The sequence below is a fragment of the Aspergillus tanneri genome, assembly GCF_003426965.1.
Source record: "Aspergillus tanneri strain NIH1004 chromosome Unknown AapTan_5_pilon_pilon_pilon, whole genome shotgun sequence".
NCBI lineage: Eukaryota > Fungi > Ascomycota > Eurotiomycetes > Eurotiales > Aspergillaceae > Aspergillus > Aspergillus tanneri.
The window spans coordinates 3,761,054-3,783,824 of NW_022984632.1; the positions used below are offsets into that span (position 1 = coordinate 3,761,054).

General features: G+C 42.4%; 2 protein-coding genes across 2 annotated transcripts; both read left to right on the top strand.

The window, feature by feature from the left end:
* Positions 1–2,559: 2,559 nt before the first annotated feature.
* On the top strand, positions 2,560–4,863 carry ATNIH1004_010631 (uncharacterized protein; the record flags this gene model as incomplete). Its single annotated transcript, XM_033575199.1, has 5 exons — positions 2,560–2,665; positions 2,718–2,940; positions 3,018–3,138; positions 3,548–3,650; positions 4,160–4,863. The coding sequence occupies 5 exons, from the start codon at positions 2,560–2,562 to the stop codon at positions 4,861–4,863; spliced, it is 1,257 nt and encodes a 418-aa protein (XP_033423217.1).
* A 1,836-nt stretch (positions 4,864–6,699) lies between these two features.
* ATNIH1004_010632 (uncharacterized protein) lies at positions 6,700–8,758 on the top strand (the record flags this gene model as incomplete). The annotated part of the gene is made up of 2 exons (XM_033575200.1): positions 6,700–6,795; positions 8,327–8,758. 2 exons carry the CDS (start codon positions 6,700–6,702, stop codon positions 8,756–8,758), a joined length of 528 nt encoding a protein of 175 aa, XP_033423218.1.
* Positions 8,759–22,771: the final 14,013 nt, after the last annotated feature.

Sequence of the window (22,771 nt, forward strand, 5' to 3'; positions counted from 1 at the left end):
TGTCTAGCCTTGGTCAGGAGAATCCCCCGCGGTAGTCATGTTACGGGTTGAACTCTGTATGGTGCTCAGACTAAGGCCTTCTCTACTATATGGGGCGCTGGATGCGACTGATCTTCGATCAGTCGTCTTGTATTTTTTTTATAGCTAAATGGCTTTTAATAGCGCAGAGACAGCCAAACCATCACAAATCACCCAAAAATCCGAATGACCTAATTCCGACAAAGTATAGCCACTAATTCTAAATTAGACCTTCCAGCTTGACCCGCATGCGACCAGCCAAGTGATCCAGTGATAAGTCTGATAGAGGTACTGGATGGGACTTCGCTTAAGCAACTTCCTTATCTAGTATTTCTTAGTTTCGCGTAATATATTTCGATCTTATGAGACTAGTACTGTCTTGCCCTCCAACCTAGGAATAATCTATTGCTTTCTGAATCCATCCCCATCGTTATCTATCTACCTCTACCTTGGAAACATGTGCTGTATGGGTCTGTTGATGGATATCCTATTGAGCCTAGATATACTGGGCCATACCATGTTATTTTAGTCTCGACTTTAACCTGGAAAAATGTTACATAAGAGTAGAGTAATCAGACCTGTCCGGCCAAAAATAAGCTACTTGTACACATCGGAAACTTTGCGCACTCCCGCTAACGACAACTGAAACGTGTAGATTCGGTATCTTACACAGCTGCCTAATTTCCTGGTTTGCAGCAGAATATGGCGCGTACAGGGCAGGAGGCACTCCCTGGCCCAGAGAATCCACGTATTGTAGCCTTGGATAAATAACCTTGAATCTCGACCCCTGGTCAGTGCCACTATTATTTACCTGGAACTCACTTGTTGGTCTGCCTGGATGCATATTAAACTGGGAATTGGCCCTCTAATTGTCACTTGACAAAAAAACCCAGCAGCCTGGCAAAGAGCTCTTTCTTATCCAACCCAGGATTTCAATCACGATCCACTCGACGTAGCTTCAGCGTTTCCCACGTTGGGTAGAACACTTCCGATGGGAGTAGTCACAAGGGCCAACACGGCCCTTGAGCGTTGGTGTTTCATAGCATAGTTATAATAGTCAAGCCATTCGATTCGGAATTTTACAGCGTCGTAGCCTTAAACTTACCGTTGTGTCTAGTCAAAGACAAAGCCTAATTAAATAATATCCTACGGACCGTGCCACCTGTTGTGTATCCTTATCCCCATAGGCAACGGGGAATTATCTACAGACTGCATAGCTGGATCATGCATTTAACACAAGAGGGGCGAAGTGAGTTATTGAAAGCGGCCTGTGGGGGCGGAAAGAATCTCTAGGAAATAAGAAACTAGATAAGAGGTAGACAAGGCACTTTAGCCTGGGATGGAACGGATGGCCAGGGCACAGGCTAAAGGCCCCTTAGGCGTGATGATCTGCGCGGGTCCTGCGATGTCACAAGCCATTAACCACGGTGGAACGTTGGGTGCGGTTGGCATGCATAAGGACAGGGGTATAGGAAATTGCTCTCTTTATTTCTCGTAATTTAGCGCTGAGTTGCCTGCATCGATATACACAGCTATAGAAGCACAGCCCCAACAAATACCCAACCGTATATTTTGTGTGTGTGTCAACCCCAATAGATTGCCACCCAACTTCGCCCTCCCCCTCCTTTCCGCCACACAGAAGGGAAGCTCAGGCATGTACCTAAAAAGGGGGAATTAGTTATCTATCTTCCTTATCAGTTATTTTATTATACATCCAATCTATTACATTATTCATTTTATTCTTATCTATTAATCCTCTACACTCAGTTCCTGGTCAACAACATGCGTACCACAATAAGGATGATTGGAATTTCTTGTGAACCTTAGCTAAAACTACCCCCCATATTCTATGATGGCAACGCGAGTACCAATATTTATCCCTGGGAGGCTTCTAATAGGAGCCAACCAGGTCTACTGGTTAATAAGTTCTTCGACGATATCGTTTTTTCCGCTGCTAGCAGCACACCATAGAGCAGTTCGGGGCCCGATATGTTCCCACGTGAGAAGATGGTGAGTAAGAGTCAGTTTCCCTTGCATCGCTGCATAATAAGTGGCGTATATCCATCCACAAGGGTATTGGAACAGGCTCCATAAGACTGTATTGTTTTGTCAATCTCCAGTTTATGCTGCCCAGTGTAATGCAGAGCTATGTTGCCGTTTAATGTTAAACTGCTGTTTCTAACCCTCTGAGTCCTGTGCAGTATAACATGTTGTACTTCAATCAAAAGATTAACATCTCACGGTTACTGGTTTGCTTTGAGGCTCGTTTCCGCTCATGCAGTTCTGCGCACCGTCTTCGTCTACAGTGATGAAGGCACTCCAGGCAGCAGAAACCAAACTTCGGCAGTGTTATGTCATAACAGATGATATTGAAGATAATCCTTTGCCATTAGGACTATTCTTGCGCCCCAAAATAAGCCCCGATTCTTCTCTGGGAAAGACCGGGAGGATCCCGAGGGTGACTATCGTGCAAAGTACGACAAAGTCTATTGAAATATCTCCAGCCATATCAACGTTGGGCAGCCAGGCTCCCAGGCTTATATGTCGACGAGCCCGGCATCGGATTTTGATATGATAGCAAGCCCAACGCTGCCTGGTCGGTCAACGGCAAGCCAGCGTGACGAGCTGGCCATGTACCTGAGTTGCGGTTCGTATTCCTTTGGTCTTAACTTGGGGCCTTTATCTGACCTGAAATATAGGGCCTACAATTCGTGGACAATCCTCTATCACCGCATTCTGGCGAGAGCATGAGCACGACTTTCCTGCGCTCACAAGCCTTGCTCGCGATGTCCTCTCGATCCCCGCAACTGATGCCGGTGTCGAACGCCTATTCAATTCTGCCCGTGATATCTGCCATTTCCGGCGGGGCTCACTCAAAGCTACGACAATGTTACTATTGATGATGTTTGCATGTTCTTCGAAGTCCGAAATTAAAGACAAGGAGCTTACATTGCTGGAAGAGTACATCATGAAGAGAGGCATACTGAGGAGGAAAATAGAGGAGCTCTGAAGACCCTAGAAGACCTCGAGCCGATTAGTGATGATGACCACGAGGAGGGAGTTGAGATTGATGGGGATGACGATATGTTTCCTGAGCAGGGTCAAATTGGTCAAATAATGGTTGGTGGCAGCAAATTTGGAAAAAGATTGAGAAATACCGTAGATAAAGCAGAGCAAGACTGGCCTCCCATAGCAGGAGAAATCACGGGTTACAGGATGCTATCACTGGAGAGTGGCCTATATGTGCGACATTCAGGCAGGGGAAAACGACCGAAGCAATGAGATGATGATTTTGAATTCGAATGAGGAAATCTATAGAGCCGAATGTAAACCCCTAGAATGGATTTGTCTCTAATTTGCGATCCCTGAACTCCACTATCTTTCTAAGAGATGACGAACCAGCATAGCAGAAACTTGACTATAACTTGTGACTGTGAAAATTACCAAACCCGAGCATAACTTATGCAAGACGCTATTCCTACTATGTTTGCTTGTTTCTCGTCCATGGACAACCCATGGAAGCCCATAGGGCTACATGCTACATGCAGCCTTCGGTCGCGAAAAGCCTGAGAAATCAATCAATCAATGGGTAGCCCATGATTACCATCTCCCGTGGATACCCCATGGGCGGAGTAAGTCTGTCCAAGACACGCCCATGGGCGGCGCCGAAGGCTAGTTACTCGATCCTATTTGACTACTTTTGGCGCCTTGCCTAATATTCTGAAGCCGCGATACCCGAGGGCCTTGTTGAGATTTTCACGTGCCAACCACATGCAACCCTAAGCAATAAAGTCCCGAGGTTGATGGAAAGAGTGGATGTTCAGTGGCATCGACATTTAAAAAAGCCTAATCTTATTGCGATAGTATCACGTAAACATTTACACCAGTTCCTGGCGGTAAAGTCATCTGTTTTGTCTTTAAGTCCTCTTCTGGGGCCATGGTGTTTCTATCACTGACTAACGAGGAATTTGTTATACTTTTAGGTATAGTCTACACTTCAGGCAAAAGCCTTCATTGGTATCTCTCAAAGAAGCTTCGACAAAGATGTCACGGGACGGCTTCCCTTCAATGATATTTTTCGATGTCTTGGGGACAACTGTGGAATGGAGATGGTGCATCACGAACGAACTGAATGCCACAGCACGAAGGGCTTTGCAAGATCAAGTTCGATATCTGAGTGCCGATGTGCGAGCACGGGTCTCTGATATGTCTACTTCGAGCTGGCAGGAGATTGCTGAGGAGTGGCATCGCTCATATATGAACTTCGGAGACACCTACGATACATCTAAGCCCTTTGTCTCAGTGGATGAATACAACCGCATTTCTTTGGAAAATATTCTCATTAAATGGCTTCTCCGGGATTTATTTAACGAGGACGATCTCAAAAATTTAACACTCGCTTGGCATCGACTTGACTCATACTCCGACAGTGTGCCAGGCCTTTCATTGCTAAGCACTAAATTTTTAACGTCTACATTATCCAATGGTAATGTAAAACTCCTCGAAGATCTACAAGAACACAATTCTTTGCCTTTCAAGCACATCACTAGTGCAGAGCATTTCGGTGCTTACAAGCCGTCGCCAGAGGTCTATTATGGTGCTGCTCGCAGATTCGGTTTAAAGAATTCGCAATGTTGTCTCGTCGCAGCCCATCTCGAGGACTTGCAAGCCGCCAAAAACTGTGGGTTTCAGACAATCTACCTCGAGAGAGACTTGGAAGAAGCTTGGAATAGTAGAGACGTTGCACGAGCCAGAGAAGAGGGGTTTGTCGATCATTGGGTCGAAGTTGGAGGCTCAGGTCTGATTGAAGTTGCCCGATATTTTGGAATAGAAAGTGGATTTTGAATGAATTATCACGTAGTCGGACCCTGAATTAATAGATCCAAACCCTTCGTCTGCTCGTTGCCTTTCCCCAATATGAAGGTTTTGTGTGCTTAAAACCATTGCAGTACATATCAGTCCGAGATTGTCCCAGCCTCGTTCCGTGGTCTTGTCATAGTTTTGCTGCAACGCTTTCTCGTAGTAGGTAGTCTCGTTGCTGCTAGAGCCAACAAGTCGTACGAAACTCGATCAGACGGTGTCGGATGGAAGACAGTAACAGGAATCCAACTTATTTTCCCGATCCGTAAGTGGTCTATTATTCTGTCCTCTGGTCAGGGCTATATACATGCCTTTTTCATGCTCGAAGTTTTGCTCGGAGCTGTGGTCCCAATATTATGAATCGAGCTCCCACAAGAGCGAATACGGCCATGATCAAGGACGCCCCTGCCCACATCTGCGAAGCCAGGTAGTTTCCCCCTGTGCGCGCTTATCAATGTCCCCGCCACGGATGGGCCGGTCAACTGTCCAAAGCTTATTATTGAAAGCGCCATGCTGACTCGAGTGCTGATTTTGTTGAGGTCTTTCTTCAACGAAGGGACGGTCCCGACAAACAAGGCCATATCTGCAGCTGATACTAGTCCATAGAACCCGGCTAAGACGTATAGCTCGGCTACAGTATGTACAGCGGCCTAGCCGAATATAAGAATGCCACAACGGGTCACGCTAGGAATTAGACAATTGAGCGGACAGATGTAGCGATCGGCCGGATGGCCAAGAGGGGCACGGATGGGAATTCCGAGGGCGTTGGTAATAATAATCAAATTTACACCGGCTTGTTGGGAGAGACCGAGCACTTTGGTTCGCGTAGACTTGTATCCAAAATGAGCTCAATTAATCGTATATCTCATGGTGGGGAGTGTACACTATCTTACAAAAACGGAGACCTGATCGTACGATAGTACCCATGGCCAAATACAACTTATTACCTTGTTTCATGTATACAACTGCACTTTAATACACCTCCCCGGTGTTCGCGAGGCACAATTCTCTTCAATTCAGGGGGCCCCCCTCGCAGGTTAACTTAAATCGCACCTGACTAAGCATCTTAGCTAAGGATCTGGCTATCGCGCTTCCGAGAACTCCTAACAGAATCACAGTATCTCAACCAACTGAGTCTCTTGCATTCCTATCTAGGTGCTCAACTAGCTAAAGGATTGAGGGGTAGAACTGGATCGTCAGATACTTCCGCACCGCCAAGTCGGGCGGATTAACTATAGTTTTCTGTAACACTTTTCAATGCAGATCTACCGTACTTCACCGCCCAACGATCGGAACCCCCAAACGATCGATTTTATAGTACTAGAAGAGGCAACAAATAAAGCAATTCAGCCACACACAAATAAAATTATCTAACGAGTGTCTGATAGAGTATAGTGTAGATACGAATAAAGATATCCACCCTTTTAGAGCTCCTGAAACCTCTGTGGGAGGCGGATTTACCTGCCTGAGCATATAGATATAGTTGGGACCCCCTTAGCAACTTCAGGAGCTGGAGGGCCACTAACTGTAGTATTTTAAGTTGTAAAGGACTTAGAGGCCTTTTTCTTAGTGGTTTTAGTATTTTAGATATCCTTTTAGAGTTATTTAGCTGTTTTTTTAGCTATATAATCCTTTTTTTTCTGTTATTTTTTTTACTCTGCCTCTAGTAGTTTTAATTCCTTCTTTGCAGCCTTTGTTCTCTTTCTTTTTTTAAGTAAGTGCTGCTTGTTTTTTTTTTTTTTATTAATAGCAGATCTTCCTCTTCTTTTTTAAAGCCTTAGCAAGCTGTATAGCTTTCTCCTTCTTATTATAAAGCTGGAGATGTCACGGGCTAGTAGCCGGTTCAACCTATATAATAGATTTGGACTAAAAGAACTCGCTGAAGAGCTTCTATCTACGACCGCGGCGGCCGAACAGGTAAATGTGTGTGCGAGGTAAACGAGATCACGTGATCGGGAGTTCTACACGACCTCGCGAGTGCCCGGTATACGGGCTCGAGCACTTTGCGGGCCCTGCCCGCTACAGGAGAGCTTGCTGTATTTTTTTAGGTAAATAAAAGATTGCACTACTATATTTAGGTGCTTGTAATTAAAACTGTAATAGCTTTTAATACTACCTTCTTTTTTTTTTATTAGTAAAAGCTATCTCTAAGCCTTCACAGCATAGTTTAAGCAAAGTATTCTAGGTAGCAAGCTTATAAAAAGTTATACCTAGCTTCTTAGTATTTTAATTATAGATATTAGCAACTATCTTTTTTAGAAGCCTTTTAATCCTTCTCCAGTTATCTGCTTGTAATACTGAAGCTGCAGAGCCACTTAATAAAGGCCTCTGGCTCTCCTTTTTACTAAAGCGCTTTAAAATAATTTCTGGATCCTATAGAGCTATCCTAGTAGCTTTTTTATAAAAAATTAATATTCTTCTTTGTTAAGGCCTTCTCCCAGCTCTGCTAGAATAGCCTGAAAAAGTCCCTTTTTGTAATATGGCTTAGGCCTTGGCTATTATAAAGAAATTGCTCCAAACTGTTGCTATAGACTATTAAAAGTGGTAAAAAGATCCCAATATCTAATAGCTATAGCGAATAAGTTAAATAAGGTGGATAGGTTATTAAATAAATCTTATTTACTATATAAAACTTAATAAAAGTTCTGGTAAGGTGTGAGCTATGGCTATCTAAAATTAAAAGCCTTTAACTTTTTCCAGCCTTCTCCTTTGTCTCCCTGTTAAAAATATCTTAAAGCCATGCAAATCCCACCTTATTATTAGTCTAGCTAGTTGGTAAGGCTCCAAAAAGGCAAGAATATTTAGTTAGATCGAAGTCTTAAAGCCAGGTATTTTGTATCTTGCTGGAGGCAGCTTGGTAGATAAGACCTGGAGATAATAAGGTCCCATCTGCACAAATACAAGTAATTAAGGTTCTCTATTTATAATTCCTATCCTAAAGCCGTTGCTGAATGCCATCCTTCTCGAATTGCTGCTTGGAGAAGATCCTTTTAGCTTTTAAAAAAATACTAATAAAAAAACCTTTTTTATTTATATTGTAGATATTCTCCTTCTAGATATTATATTTATTAATTTTCTAGGCTAGTAACTTAAAATATAAAGTATATTTAAAGGCTAAATTAGCCTTTTTTTATAAAAAGTCATACTGTTTATAGCAGAGATAAGGTCCTTCTAGTGTCTTTTTATAAAGCAGGTTGCCTAGTTTTTTCCTGGTGGCTTTTTTACTATTTCCTCTGTAAAATTCCTTATTATTAAAGCAGAGACATATAAGCCTTTACTAAAAAGCCTATTAATCCATCTAACTAGCAATTTTTCTTGTTAGTAGGTAAGTAATTACTGTTTTTTATAATAGTCCTTTTTAAAGCCTTAAAGCAAAACAACTACGCCCCTCCCAACCCAACCCCCACATTTGGGGGTCTTTGGGACTGATTTACACCTCATTTTATAGCCCTCTTCAAGCTTAATAATCCCTCCACTTTTCCCGATACAGCAGTCGAATCCCATTCAGTATTTTGATGAGAAAGACTGCAAATTTCGGGTGAAAAGTTTTTCGCGTTCCCGCGTTCCGGCAGCTCGGGCTGCCTGGAACCACCAACAACGCAGTTCCCGCGTTCTGCCTCCCGTTACCGCCACCCACCACCGAAGCCCCGACACCAACCCCCAACACCAACCCCCAACACCGCAACGCCCGAACACCGCCAACAGCGCCGTTCCCGCGTTCTGCCTCCGGCGACCACCACCCCCACCGAAGCCCCAATACAATTCCCAATACCGCAACGCCGAACACCACCAACAACGCAGCTCCCGCGTTCTGCCCCCGTTACCAACACCGCAACGCCTGAGCACCGCCAACACCAACCCCCAACACCGCAACGCCTGAACACCGCCAACAGCGCCGTTCCTGTGTTCTGCCTACAGCGACCACCACCCCTGCCACAGCCCCCAACAACACCAACCCCCAATACACCGCAACGCTTGAACGGTCCCTGCGGAACACCCTACCTAGGAAAGGAAAGCTCTATAAGTTTATACTTATATCTACTCCCGCACCTACCAGGGGGTTAAAGAACTCTAATAAGCCTTTTACTATTACATGTGATTAAATTCTAATATCCTTGTGATACTTTTGGGCCGCTACTAGTTACAGTTCTCTAGGCCTCTATAACACCATCACTGTCCTGGAGAGGGATAAGAGGTGGGGACCTAGCTGCCCTGCATACCATAGCAGTTATTTTTTAAAAACAACTACGCACCCTCCAACCCAACCCCCACATTTGGGGGTATTGGGTACTGATTCATACGTCGTTTTACAGCCCTTTTCAAGCTTAGTCACTTCTCCACTTTTCTTGATACAACAGTCCAATCGCGTTCCGTGTTTTGATGAAAAAGACTGCGATTTTCGTGTGAAAATTTTTTTTCGTGTTCCCGCACTCCCGAGCTCGGGCTGCCTGGAACCACCAACAACGCAGCTCCCGCGTTCTGCCTCCCGTTACCGCCACCCACCACCGAAGCCCCCAATACAATTCCCAATACCAATAACGCAACGCTCGAACACCACCAACAACGCAGCTCCCGCGTTCTGCCTCCCGCAACCGTCACCCCCCGCCACAGCCCCCAACAACACCAACCCCGAATACACCGCAACGCTCGAACGGTCCCTGCGGAACACCCTACCAAGGAAAGGAAAGCCCTATAAGTTTACACTTATACCTAATCCCGCACCTACTAGGGGGTTCAAAGAACTCCTAGATAAGCCTGTTACTATTACATGTGATTGAAATTTTGATATCCTTGTGATACTTTTGGGCCGCTACTAGTTACAGTTCTCTAGGCCTCTATAACACCATCACTGTCCTGGAGAGGGATAAGAGGTGGGGACCTAGCTGCCCTGCATACCATAGCAGTTATTTTAGCCGGGTATTCTGCAAAAACAATAAAAACCGTGCTTTTAGTTTACCACTTCTCTTTAAAAAGGGGTGAGATTTTTTCCTGCGTTTTACTCCACCAAAAACAGGAAGCTTGGACTGCCCTGTAGAATTCACTAGTAGAAAGCCTAAGCTTACTTGCAATATCTTTCTAAAGCTGTTTAGCTTAGATAGGTATAGGAAAACTGGTGCTGGACCAGAGATATAGGGAACAGTAGAGTTGAGCTAGTACGCTTACGCTGGTTTTTCGAAGCTTCCCTTTAAAAAGCTTTTGTGGTTTAGAGATTCCCTTTAAAAATCTCTACTTACTAGCTAGATCCCTAGCTAGTAAAGTTTTAGGATCCTACCTGGTTTACTTTTCCACCTGTTTATTTCTTTTTTTCCTTTTATTTTCCCTTGTCTATCAGAGAGAAGAATGGGGTCTTTTGAAGACCCAACCACCCCACCTAGGGACTCGTCACCCAACCCATCGCAGCCACCAAGCCCTAAAAAAAAAAGGGACCAAAGGCAAAAGAAAACACTCGTTCATCAGCCCAAAGGCAAGACTTGAGTTTAGGCCTGATTCCAATTCTCCTCCTGAGAGCCCTAATTCCTTTGCGTCATTAAGTCAAATGTCTGAAGATGAAGAGGTGCTCCTTAATAAAATAGGAGATGGAAAAAGCTTTGCAAAAACAAATAGAAAGTGATGCCAAACAAAGTTATATCAAAAACTTGAGTCTGCAAAGATCTTACTGCAAGAGATCCACCATAGTTTAGCAAATGCTAAGATCCTTGAAGCTCTAGATATGCATCTGGAGGGCCTCTCAGCTATCCAAGACAAATTGCAAAATCCGGAAGCTAAAGGATCCCTGCTTTCCAAAGACAATCAACTTCAAAAACTCCAGAAAGAGGTTAACGCTATTAATCAAAAACTTGATAAAATAGCCCTAGCCTCTTCTCAACCAAAAGCAAAACCAGTAAAGCCTTCATACGCAGCAGCAGTCCAAAAAGGAATAAAACCGCAAGTAGTTATCCCAACCAAGAAACAAGATCAGCCAAAACGGGTAGAACAGGCCGCCTACAAAGGTAGTAGGCTTATTCTAGAGGTTTCTGCAGAATTTCTGCAAGACCTAGACTCCTTAAAGCTCCGAAACCAAATCAACCACCAGTTCCAGATAAAAGAAAAGGTAGACAAACCTATAGTAAGGACAGCAAGCACTTCCTTTACTAAAAGGACCCTTATCCTCACCACAATGGACGGTATTCAGGCGCCTTATTTAATAGAGAAGCTGGATGTCTGGAAACCACTTATCCCCTATACTAAGTGGATGTTTGATGAACCATGGGCAAAAATAGTTATTCACATGGTCCCCACCAGGCCTTTTTGAAACCCAAGAAGGCATGCAGATGCTCAAGGAAGAGATCGAAATCTTTAACCCAGGTCTAAAACTAATGAGGCCCCCAACATGGCTGACCCCAGAACATGTCCGCGAGACCAAAAATCACTCCTCTATTGTAGTGGACGTGCAGAATGAAGCCATGGCATCCAAGGCAATTAAAAATCAACTCTGTGTTGCAGGAGCTTTATGTAGAGCTACTAAATATATAGAGAAAACTGCCCAATGCCAAAATGCCAAGGATACAAGCATATTGCCAAATACTGCAAGAATAATCCAAAATGCGCTATTTGCGCAGAAAGGCATGAAACCCAATACCATGAATGTTCCACATGCGAAGTAAAAAGCCAGGAATGTCCCCACACACAGGTTAAATGCGCTAATTGCAATCAAGCCCACAGAGCAGATAGCAAAAACTGCAAGGAATGGGAAAAAGTCAAACCAAAACCAAGGCCTAGGCCTACAGAAAGACCAATCCCAAACAGTAACATGGAATTAGATTACTAATGAATCAGAAAAACACTGATTTAGGAATCTATTTCCTGCAAAATAATACTGGACGCAATCAGAATGCTATGTTATCTTGCTTAGAAATAGGCCTGGAGCTTAATATCGACTTTATTATCATCCAGGAACCATGGATAGCGCCTGATAATAGCTTTACTATATCCCACCCAGCATACACCCCAATCCTCCCTGAGCAAACCAAGGTTAGACCTAGAGTAGCAATCTACCATAGAAAGCTATCTAGGTTTAATTATTGCCAAAGAAACGATATTAGCACTGATAGTGATTTGCTGGTAATAGATATCTTAGGTGCAGAAATCCAAGATCTGCAGCTAATAAATATATATAACGAGCAATCACTAGAGGAAGGCGCCGAGTGGACAATAGAAAGAGCCCTAGCTAGGGTTACCCCCTCCACACATGCAGTAATAGGGGGGACTTTAATGCACACCATAGCTGGTGGAACTCAAAGACATTATCACCTACCAGGGCTGATACTTTGATTAAATGGCTTGAAGAACATCAATGTGAACTGCTAAATAAACCTGACCTGCAAACATGCCATAGAAAAGGAATGAAATGTCTCTGTTATTGACTTAACCTTTATTACCAAAGGTCTAAATCAATATAGAGTAAATTGGGAAATTGACCAAGAACTCGCCTCGGGATCAGACCACGAAATTTTGCTTTATTCTGTTGAAGTAAAAACACAAGAAATTGAAAACCCCTGGTCAGTTTACCATATAACCTAAAAATGGCAAATTGCATTATTCAGCAAGAAAATCCTCGAGCTAGATACAAGCCAAGAATTCAGACAGGGGAGCTTTAATACCGATATAGAGCTAGAAACCGCAGCTCTAAATCTGCAAGAAATAATTCAAATAGCTGCAGATGCTAGTATCCCAAGAAGAAAACCATCTGCCCAGTCAAAAGCATGGTGGTCAAAGGAACTTAAAATACTAAGGAAACAGCTTGGAAAAGCTAGAAAACTTTGGAAAAATAACCCATGTCCAGAGCTCTACGAAAATCTTCTAGAGATTAAAAATCAATATTTCCGGGAGATTAAGCAAGCTAAATCCGCATGCTGGAACAAATTCCTAGAAGAAGCTCGGAACAGGGAGATTTTCAAAGCTTTTAGCTATACTAAAAAGAGATCTGTTCAAAACTGCCTATCTTGACCTATTCTATAGAGAATCAAGAGAAGCAAGCAATCTCCTTTCAAGATAAATGTCATGCATTTCTTTCCACCCTGTTTCAAAACCCCCCGGAGGCTAAGCCCATTGAGTGGCCAACCAACCAGGCAGAGTCAACCAACTGGCCAGAAACCAGGGAAAACGAGGTGTACACTGCTATCTTTAGTAGCTCTACAAAAAGGCTCCTGGACCTGATGACATCTCATTCTTAATTATTCAAAAGGCTTACCAAAATATTGCTCCGAGATTCCACGAGCTTTATAAAGCCCTAATTAGAAATGGTTATCATCCCAAATGTTGGAAAACTGCCAAAGGGGTTATTCTTAAAAATCCGCGTCTGCTAAAAGGGACTACTCCAAGCCCAAGGCCTACAGAGTTATTTCCCTGCTTAACTGCCTAGGCAAGGTAGTAGAGAAGATTATTGCAACTAGGCTATCTTATCTAGCTGAACTCCCGCAATCAATCCTTTACCATGACCAAATGGGGAAGAAAAAGAAAATCAGCAATTGATATAGCACTATCCTTAGTCCATGACATAGAGGTGGCAAAACATAATAAAATGGTTACTACAGCTCTTTTTTTATAGATGTAAAAGGAGCTTTTGACCATGTATCTACCAACCAGCTACTTAGAATATGTCTAAAACTAGGTCTTCCACATAACCTGATCCGGTGGATCAAATCCTTTATGTCGGACAGGAAAGTGTTCCTAGCTTTTGACGGTGAAACCAGCAACGAGACCCCAGTGCAAGTAGGGATCCCCAGGGATCACCTATATCACCCATCTTGTTCCTTATATATATTAGAGAGCTCTTTCAGCTTGAAATGTATGAGGAACTAGATAGTGATACAAGGAAAGCCTTTGGAAATACCCGAAAGGCTAGCTATATGGATGATATATGCCTTACTATTAGCTCTAATAGCCTAGAGAATAACTGCAGGCAAATAGAGCTGGTAGCCAACGCCATGTTTAAAAAGGAGCCAAAGACCATATCCAGTTTGACCAGGATAAAATAGAGCTTATTCACTTTAGCTCTAAACAACCAGACCAAGAAAACCAAGACATCCAGGTTAAACTAGATAATAATATCATAGTTAAACCAAGCCCTATGGTAAAATGGCTAGGAATCTACATAGATTCTAAACTCCTTTTAAAGAACACGTGCAAATACGAGTTGCAGCTGCAACTAGGGCATTTCACCAAATAGCGAGGCTCTCAAATACAGAAAAGGGGCTAAGCTTCCAAGCTATAAGACAACTCTATATAGCATGCATTTCGTCTATTGCAGACTATGGAGTCCCTTTATGGTGGAAAGGCCAACAGTACCTAGTAGACCACTACCAGAAACTGCAAAATACAGCCCTAAGGAAAATTCTAGGGACTTTTAAAACATCGCCTATACAGGCCATGGAAATAGAAGCATCCCTGCCCCCACCATTAGTTAGATTTAATAAAATCTGCAGAAACTATGTACTTAGGACTGCTTATTTTATAAAATCCCATGCAATCAAAGCAGACTTCCAACCACGTTTATGCTAAACCCGGGGAATTTGCCATTGACCAATCAAGGTTTTAGACTGGAATGAGAAACCTAGACGGCTAGATCTAGAAGACCCTGAATACCATCCTAGAGAGACACACAAAGAAAACACCCTAGCCAGTTAATTCGACTGCTAGCACTTTTCTCTTTTAAAACATGGAAAGGCACCTTCCAGACACTAGATCACACCCTACCCCCTGGTCCCAGCCATTAAACCAAATAATAGATATATCTATATCTAGCAAACTAAAAGAGCAAACAGCCCAGGAACACAAGGCGCTAATATCTCAATGGCTTGCTGGTAGAGACAACCACAAGATTATCTTTTATTCAGATGGATCCCAGCTGCAAAGCGGTCAAAATGGAGCAGGAATCTTCCTCCAAGAAAATAATCCTCAAAATCAAAAGGCTTGGGCATGGAATCTAGGTCACGAATACGAGGTCTACGACGCGGAGCTATTTGCTATTCAAAAAGCATTAAAACAAGCATTTAAGACTATTCAAATTCCAACCTTAGATATCTACATCTTTTCAGACAGCCAAGCAGCCTTAAAAGGCTTCAATCAGCGGACACCAACTACGAGCCACACCAAAGAATCTCTAAATGGGCAACTAGGATTAAGGATAAGAATATCAATATTCATATTCACTGGGTTCCGGGCCATCAAGGAATTTTGGAAATGCTAAAGCTGACGAAGCAGCTAAGTATGGGGCAGAATGGACAAGTAAATACCATAAGTGCCCCATCTCAGTTAGCCATCTTAAACGAGAGCTCAAAGCGAAATGCCTTGAGGATTGGGATAAAGCATGGGAAAATACTAAGAAAAGTGATCAATACAGGGGCTTTAATTCCATAGCTTCATGGAAGCCAAAACCCCTAAGGCTTCCCAAGCAGACCTGGTCAACCATCATCCAATTAAAGCTAGGGCACGGCTACTTCAGATCATATTTAGTTAGAACACCTAACTATAATAGTGATATATGCACGTCATGCCACAGCAATAAACCTCAAACTCCATACCACCTACTCCTCCAGTGCCCGGCAACCAGGGACATCAGAAAAGGGTCTATAGAGACCCTAGACAAAAAGACCGAAATTTGCCTTATCTTTTCACGAAGAAAGCAGGGCAAGAACAACTGATCAAATTCCTAAAGGAAAGCGGGATCGCCACTAGAAAGTGGCTCTTGGATCCATAGGGAAAACAAAAAGAAAAAGCAAAAAATAAAAATAAAAACAGTGGAAATTAGCATGTTTTAACTCTTTCCTTAAGGTCCCCCCACCCCTAGAATGTCATATTGCTTAGTTATGTTTGATTTTACCCACTATGTACGTATCTGTTTGTTAGTTTAAATCCTACCACCCAGGGGTGGTAGGTAGAGCATGCATAGTCTCTGACTGAAAAATGCTCTATAATATGGAAGAATAATAATAATAATAAATAATAATAGCAGTTATTTTAGCCGGGTATTCTGCAAAATAATAAAACCGTGCTTTTAGTTTACCACTTCTCTTTAAAAAGGGGTGAGATTTTTTCCTGCGTTTTACTCCACCAAAAACAGGAAGCTTGGGCTGCCCCGTAGTATTCACTAGTAGAAAGCCTAAGCTTACTTGCAAGAAGAAACTGTGAGCTGTATCCCCAGTACTACGGCTCCTAGCAATATCTTTCTAAAGCTGTTTAGCTTAGATAGGTATAGGAAAACTGGTGCTGGACCAGAGATATAGGGAACAGTAGAGTTGAGCTAGTACGCTTACGCTGGTTTTTCGAAGCTTCCCTTTAAAAAGCTTTTGTGGTTTAGAGGTTCCCTTTAAAATCTCTACTTACTAGCTAAATCCCTAGCTAGTAAAGTTTTAGGATCCTACCTGGTTTACTTTTCCACCTGTTTATTTCCCTTTTTTTCCTTTTATTTTCCCTTGTCTATCAAAGAGGAGAATGGGGTCTTTTGAAGACCAACTACCCCACCTAGGGACTTGTCTCCCAACCCATCCAGCCACCAAGCCCTAAAAAAGGAGCTCAAGGCAAAAGAAAACACTCGTTTATTAGCCCAAAAACAAGAATTGACTTTAGGCCCACTCCAACTCTCTTCTAGAGAGCCCTAACTCCTTTGCATCACTGGAACAAATGTCCGAAGACAAGACGAAAAGACGCTCCTTAATAAAAAGAGATGGAAAAAGCTTTGCAGAAGCAAAAAAAAATAATGCCACACAAAGCCATATCCAAAAGCTTAATCTGCCAAGATCTTGCTGCAAGAGGTCCACCATAGTATAGCAAATCCAGAGATCCTTAAGGCTTTGGATATGCACCTGGAGGGCCTCTCAGCTATCCAGGAAAAACTGCACAGCCCAGAAGCTAAACAATCCCTGCTTTCCAAAGACAATCAATTCGAAAAACTCCAGAAAGAGGTCAACGCTATTAATCAGAAACTTGATAAAATAGTCCTAGCCTCTTCCCAACAGGATTAGAAACTAGTAAAGCCTTCGTACGCAGCAGCAGTCCAGAAAGGAATAAAACCGCAAGTAGTTATCCCAACCAAGAAACAAGATCAGCTAAAACTATTAGAACGGACCGCCTACAAAGGTAGCAGGCTTATTCTAGAGGTTCCTGCGGAATTTCTGCAAGATCTAGATTCCTTAAAGCTCCGAAACCAAATCAACCACGAGTTCCAGATAAAAGAAAACGCAGACAAGCCTGTAGTAAGGACAGCAAGCACTTCCTTTACTAAAAGGTCCCTTATTCTAACCACAATGGATGGTATTCAAGCATCTTATTTAATAGAAAAGTTGGACATCTGGAAACACTTATTCCCTATACTAGGTGGATGTTTGACGAACCATGGCAAAAATAGTTATTCACATGGTCCCTACCAGACATTTATAACCCAAGAAGGCATGCAGTGCTAAAGGAAGAGATCGAAATCTTTAACCCAGGCCTAAACTAATAAGACCCCCAACATGGCTCACACCCGAACATGTCAGGGAAACCAAAAATCACTCTTCCATAGTAGTGGACGTACAAAATAAACCATGGCAGCTAGGGCAATTAAGAACCAACTCTGCGTTGCAGGAGCTCTTTCAGAGCACAAAATACATGGAGAAAAATCTAATATATAAAATGCCAGGGATACAAGCATATTGCTAAATACTGCAAGAATAGCCCAAGATGCGCTATCTGCGCAGAAAAGCATGAAACCCAATACATAAATGTGCTACATGAAGTAAAAGGCCAAGAATTCCCCACACGCAGGTTAAATCTTAATTGCGGTCAAGCCCACAGAGCAGAAATAAAAACTGCAAAGAATGGGAAAAGTAAAGCCAAAGCCAAGGCCTAGACCTAGGCCTTAGACCGACCAATCCCCAGCAATACAATGGAACTAGATTACTAATAAATCAGGAAAACACTGATTTAGGAATCTGTTTCCTGCAAAATAATACTGGACGCAATCAGAATGCTATGTTATCTTGCCTAGAAATAGGCCTGGAACATAATATCGACTTTATTATTATCCAGGAACATGGATAGCCCTATAATAGCTTTACTATATCCCACCCAGCATATACCCCTATCCTTCCTGAGCAAACCAAGGTTAGACCTAGAGTAGTAATCTACCATAGAAAGCTATCTAGGTTTAACTATTGCCAAAGAAACGATATTAGCACCGACAGTATCTGCTTGTAATAGATATCTTAGATGCAGAAATTCAAGACCTGCAACTAATAAATATATATAACAAGCAATCACTAGAGGAAGATGCCGAGTGGAAATAAAAAAGCCCTAGCTAGGGTTACTCCCTCTGCACATGCGATAATAGGGGGGGACTTTAATCGCACCATAGCTGTGGAATTAAAGACGTTATCACCACCAGGGCTGATACTTTATTAAGTGGCTTGAAGAACATTAATGTGAACTGCTAAATAAACCTGACCTGCAAACATGCCATAGAAAAGGAATAGAAATGTCTTATTATTAACTTAACCTTTATTACCAAAGGTCTAAATAGTATAGAGTTAATTGGGAAATTGACCAAGAACTGCCTCGGGATCAGACCACGAAATTTTGCTTTATTCTGTTGAAGTAAAAACACAAGAAATTAAAAACCCCCTGGTCAGTCTACATATAATCTAAAAATGCAAATTGGGCATTATTCAGCAAGAAAATCCTCGAGCTAGATACAAGCCAAGAATTTAGACAGGGGGTTTAACACCGATATAGAGCTAGAAACCGCAGCTCTAAATCTGCAACAAATAATTCAAATAGCTGCAGATCCAGTATCCAAGACGAAAACCATCTGCCCAGTAAAAGCATGGTGGTAAAGAACTTAAAAACTAAGGAAACAGCTTGGAAAACTAGAAAGCTTTGGAAAAATAACCCATGTCCAGAGCTCTAAAAATCTTCTAGAGATTAAAAATCAATATTTCAGGAGATTAAGCAAGCTAAATCCGCATGCTGGAACAAATTCCTAGAAGAAGCTCGGAACAGGGAGATTTTTTAAAGCTTTTAGCTATACTAAAAAGAAATCTGTTCAAAAACTGCCTATCTTACTATTCTACAGAGAATCAAGAGAAGCAAGCAATCTCCTTTCAAGATAAATGTCATGCATTTCTTTCCACCCTGTTTTAAAAACCCCCGGAGGCTGAGCCCATTGAGTGGCCAACCAACCAGGCAGAATCAACCAACTGGCCGGAAACCAGGGAAAACGAGGTGTACACTGCTATCTTTAGTAGCTCTACTAAAAGGCTCCTGGACCTGATGACATTTTATTCTTAATTATTTAAAAGGCTTACCAAAATATTGCTCCAAGATTCCACGAGCTTTATAAAGCCCTAATTAGAAATGGTTATCATCCCAAATGTTGGAAAACTGCCAAAGGGGTTATCCTTAAAAATCCGCGTCTGCTAAAAGGGACTACTCCAAGCCCAAGGCCTACAGAGTCATTTCCCTGCTTAACTGCCTAGGCAAGGTGGTAGAGAAGATTATTGCAACTAGATTATCTTATCTAGCCGAACTCCCGCAATCAATCCTCTACCATGACCAAATGGGGAAGAAAACAAAAGTCAGCAATTAATATAGCACTATCCCTTGTTCACGACATAGAGGTTGCAAAACATGAAAAGAAGGTTACCACAGCCCTTTTTATAGATGTAAAAGGAGCTTTTGACCATGTATCCACCAACCAGCTACTTAGAATATGCCTAAAACTAGGTCTTCCACATAGCTTAATTAAGTGGATCAAATCCTTTATGTCAGACAGGAAAGTGTTCCTAGCGTTTGACGGTGAAACCAGCAAAGAGACCCCAGTGCAGGTAGGGATCCCCAGGGATCCCCTATATCACCTATCCTGTTTCTTATATATATCAGAGAGCTTTTTCAGCTTGAAATGTATGGGGAGCTAGATAGTGATACAAGGAGAGCCTTTAAAAATATTCGAAAACCTAGCTACATGGATGATATATGCCTAACTATTAGCTCTAATAGCCTAGAGAATAACTGCAGGCAAATAGAGCTAGTAGCTAACGCCATGTTTAAGAAAGGAGCCAAGGACCACATCCAATTTGACCAGGATAAAATAGAGCTTATTTACTTTAGCTCTAAAACAACCAGACCAAGAAAACCAAGATGCGCAGGTTAGACTAGATAACTATATTATAGTCAAACCAAGCCCTATGGTAAAATGGCTAGGAATCTATATAGATTCTAAACTCCTTTTAAAGAACACGTGCAAATTCGAGTTGCAGCTGCAACTAGGGTATTTCACCAAATAGCGAGGCTCTCAAATACAGAAAAGGGGCTAAGCTTCCAAGCTATGAGACAACTTTATATAGCATGCATTTCGTCTATTGCAGACTATGGAGTCCCTTTACGGTGGAAAGGCCAACAGTACCTAGTAGACCACTACCAGAAACTGTAGAATACGGCCTTAAGAAAGATTCTAGGGACTTTTAAAACATCGCCTGTACAGGCCATGGAAATAGAAGCATCCCTGCCCCGCCATTAGTTAGATTTAATAAAATCTGCAGAAACTATGTTCTTAGGACTGCTTATTTTATAAAATCCCATGCAATCCAAAGCAGACTTCCAACCACGTTTATACTAAACCCGGGAGAATTCTCCATTGACCAATCAAGATTTTTGGACTGAAATGAGAGACCTAGAATACCAGATCTAGAAGACCCCGAATACCACCCCAGAGAAAGACAAAGAAAATACCCTAGCCAATTAATTCGACTGCTAACATTATTCTCGTTTAAGACCTGGAAAGGCACCTTTCAAACACTAGACCAAATAGTACCACCCTGGGCCCAGTTATTAAACCAAATAATAGATATATCTATATCTAGCAAACCAAAAGAGCAAGCAGCCCAAGAACACAAGGCGCTAATATCTCAATGGCTTGCTGATAACCACAGAATTATCTTTTATTCAGATGGATCCCAGCTGCAAAGCGGTCAAAATGGTGCAGGAATCTTCCTTCTAGATAATAAGCCTCAAAATCAGAAGGCTTGGGCATGGAATCTAGGACATGAATATGAGGTCTACGATGCAGAGTTGTTTGCTATTTAAAAAGCATTAAAACATGCATATAAGACTATTCAAATTCCAACTCTAGACATTTACATCTTCTCAGACAGCCAAGCAGCCCTAAAAAGACTTCAATCAGCAGACACCAACTACGAACCACACCAAAGGATCTCCAAATGGGCTACTAGAATCAGGGATAAGAACATTAATATTTATATCCACTGGGTTCCAGGCCACCAAGGAATTTTCGGCAATGCGAAAGCTGACGAAGCAGCTAAGTATGGGGCAGAATGGACAAGTAAATATTATAAATGCCCCATTTCAGTTAGCCATCTCAAACGAGAGCTCAAAGCAAAGTGCCTTGAGGATTGGGATAAAGCATGGGAAAATGCTAAGAAAAGTGATTAATACAGGGGCTTTAATTCCATAGCTTCATGGAAGCCAAGCCCCTAAGGCTTCCCAAGCAGACCTGGTCAACCATTATCAATTAAAGCTAGGGCATGGCTACTTCAGATCATATTTAGTTAGAACACCTAACTATAATAGTGATATATGCACGTCATGCCACAGTAATAAATGTCAAACTCCATACCACCTACTCCTCCAGTGCCCGGCAACCAGGGACATCAGAAAAGGGTCTATAGAGACCCTAGACAAAAAAGACCGAAATTTGCCTTATCTTTTCACGAAGAAAGCAGGGCAAGAACAACTGATCAAATTCCTAAAGGAAACCGGGATCGCCACTAGAAAGTGGCTCTTGGATCCCTAGGGAAAACAAAAAGAAAAAGCAAAAATAAAAATAAAAACAGTGGAAATTAGCATGTTTCAACTCCTTCTTTAAGGTCCCCCCCACCCCTAGAATGTCATATTGCTTAGTTATGTTTGATTTTACCCACTATGTACGTATCTGTTTGTTAGTTTAAATCCTACCACCCAGGGGTGGTAGGTAGAGCATGCATAGTCTCTGACTGAAAAATGCTCTATAATATGGAAGAATAATAATAATAATAAAATAATAATAATAATAAAGCCTTAAAGCCCTTTATAATACCTTAACAGGGTTACTCGGTGCACACCATGCTTTTTTGCAAAAAAAGTATAATTAGGAACTTCTCCTAGCTCTAATAATTTTAAATTCTAACACTGATTTAATTAACCCCATATTAACAGAGTTATCATGGTTTAAAATTTACAAAACGAAAAGTCGGTGTATACAAAAATCGATCGTTTGGTGGTTCTGATCGTTAGGCGGTGAAGTACGGTATATTATCATACAAGCCTTAATCCCTCGCTTCGCTCGGCGGCTTGAAGTCTGCCTGACGCTATGGGCAAGCGCGTCAGCAAGTCCAGTGTATAAATCGGCCCGTATATCATCCTGGTGCCTTGTAATCCAATCTAGATTGGACTGCTCGATCGTAGCCCAGGCGTCAACTAAATACTGCTGCCAGAGCCGGCCCGCACACAGCCATGAGCTAAACAGGTTGGTACGGGTGAAAAGACGATACGAATAAAAAGCCTGGCTAAAAGATGCTTATTTTGGCGCTGACAGCCTATATTCTGCAGCTGCAGACCCCACTGCCAACCACCATCACCGTAGGGAAAAGCAACGGATACTGCAGCGGGATGTAAGCAGAGTGAGCAGGGTTAATTTTAGTTAGTCCTAAGCCTACTTCGGACCGCCGAAGGCGCAACACAACATCCCGAAAGTTTAAAGTATTGTCTTCTGGGCCCAAATCGGGCCGGGGAAAGACTGCAGTAACCTCGCCAGCGGTTGGAAGATTATACCGACGGCAATTATTGCCCTCTAGGACTTTAAGATGCAGAGGGCGCGAGGAGC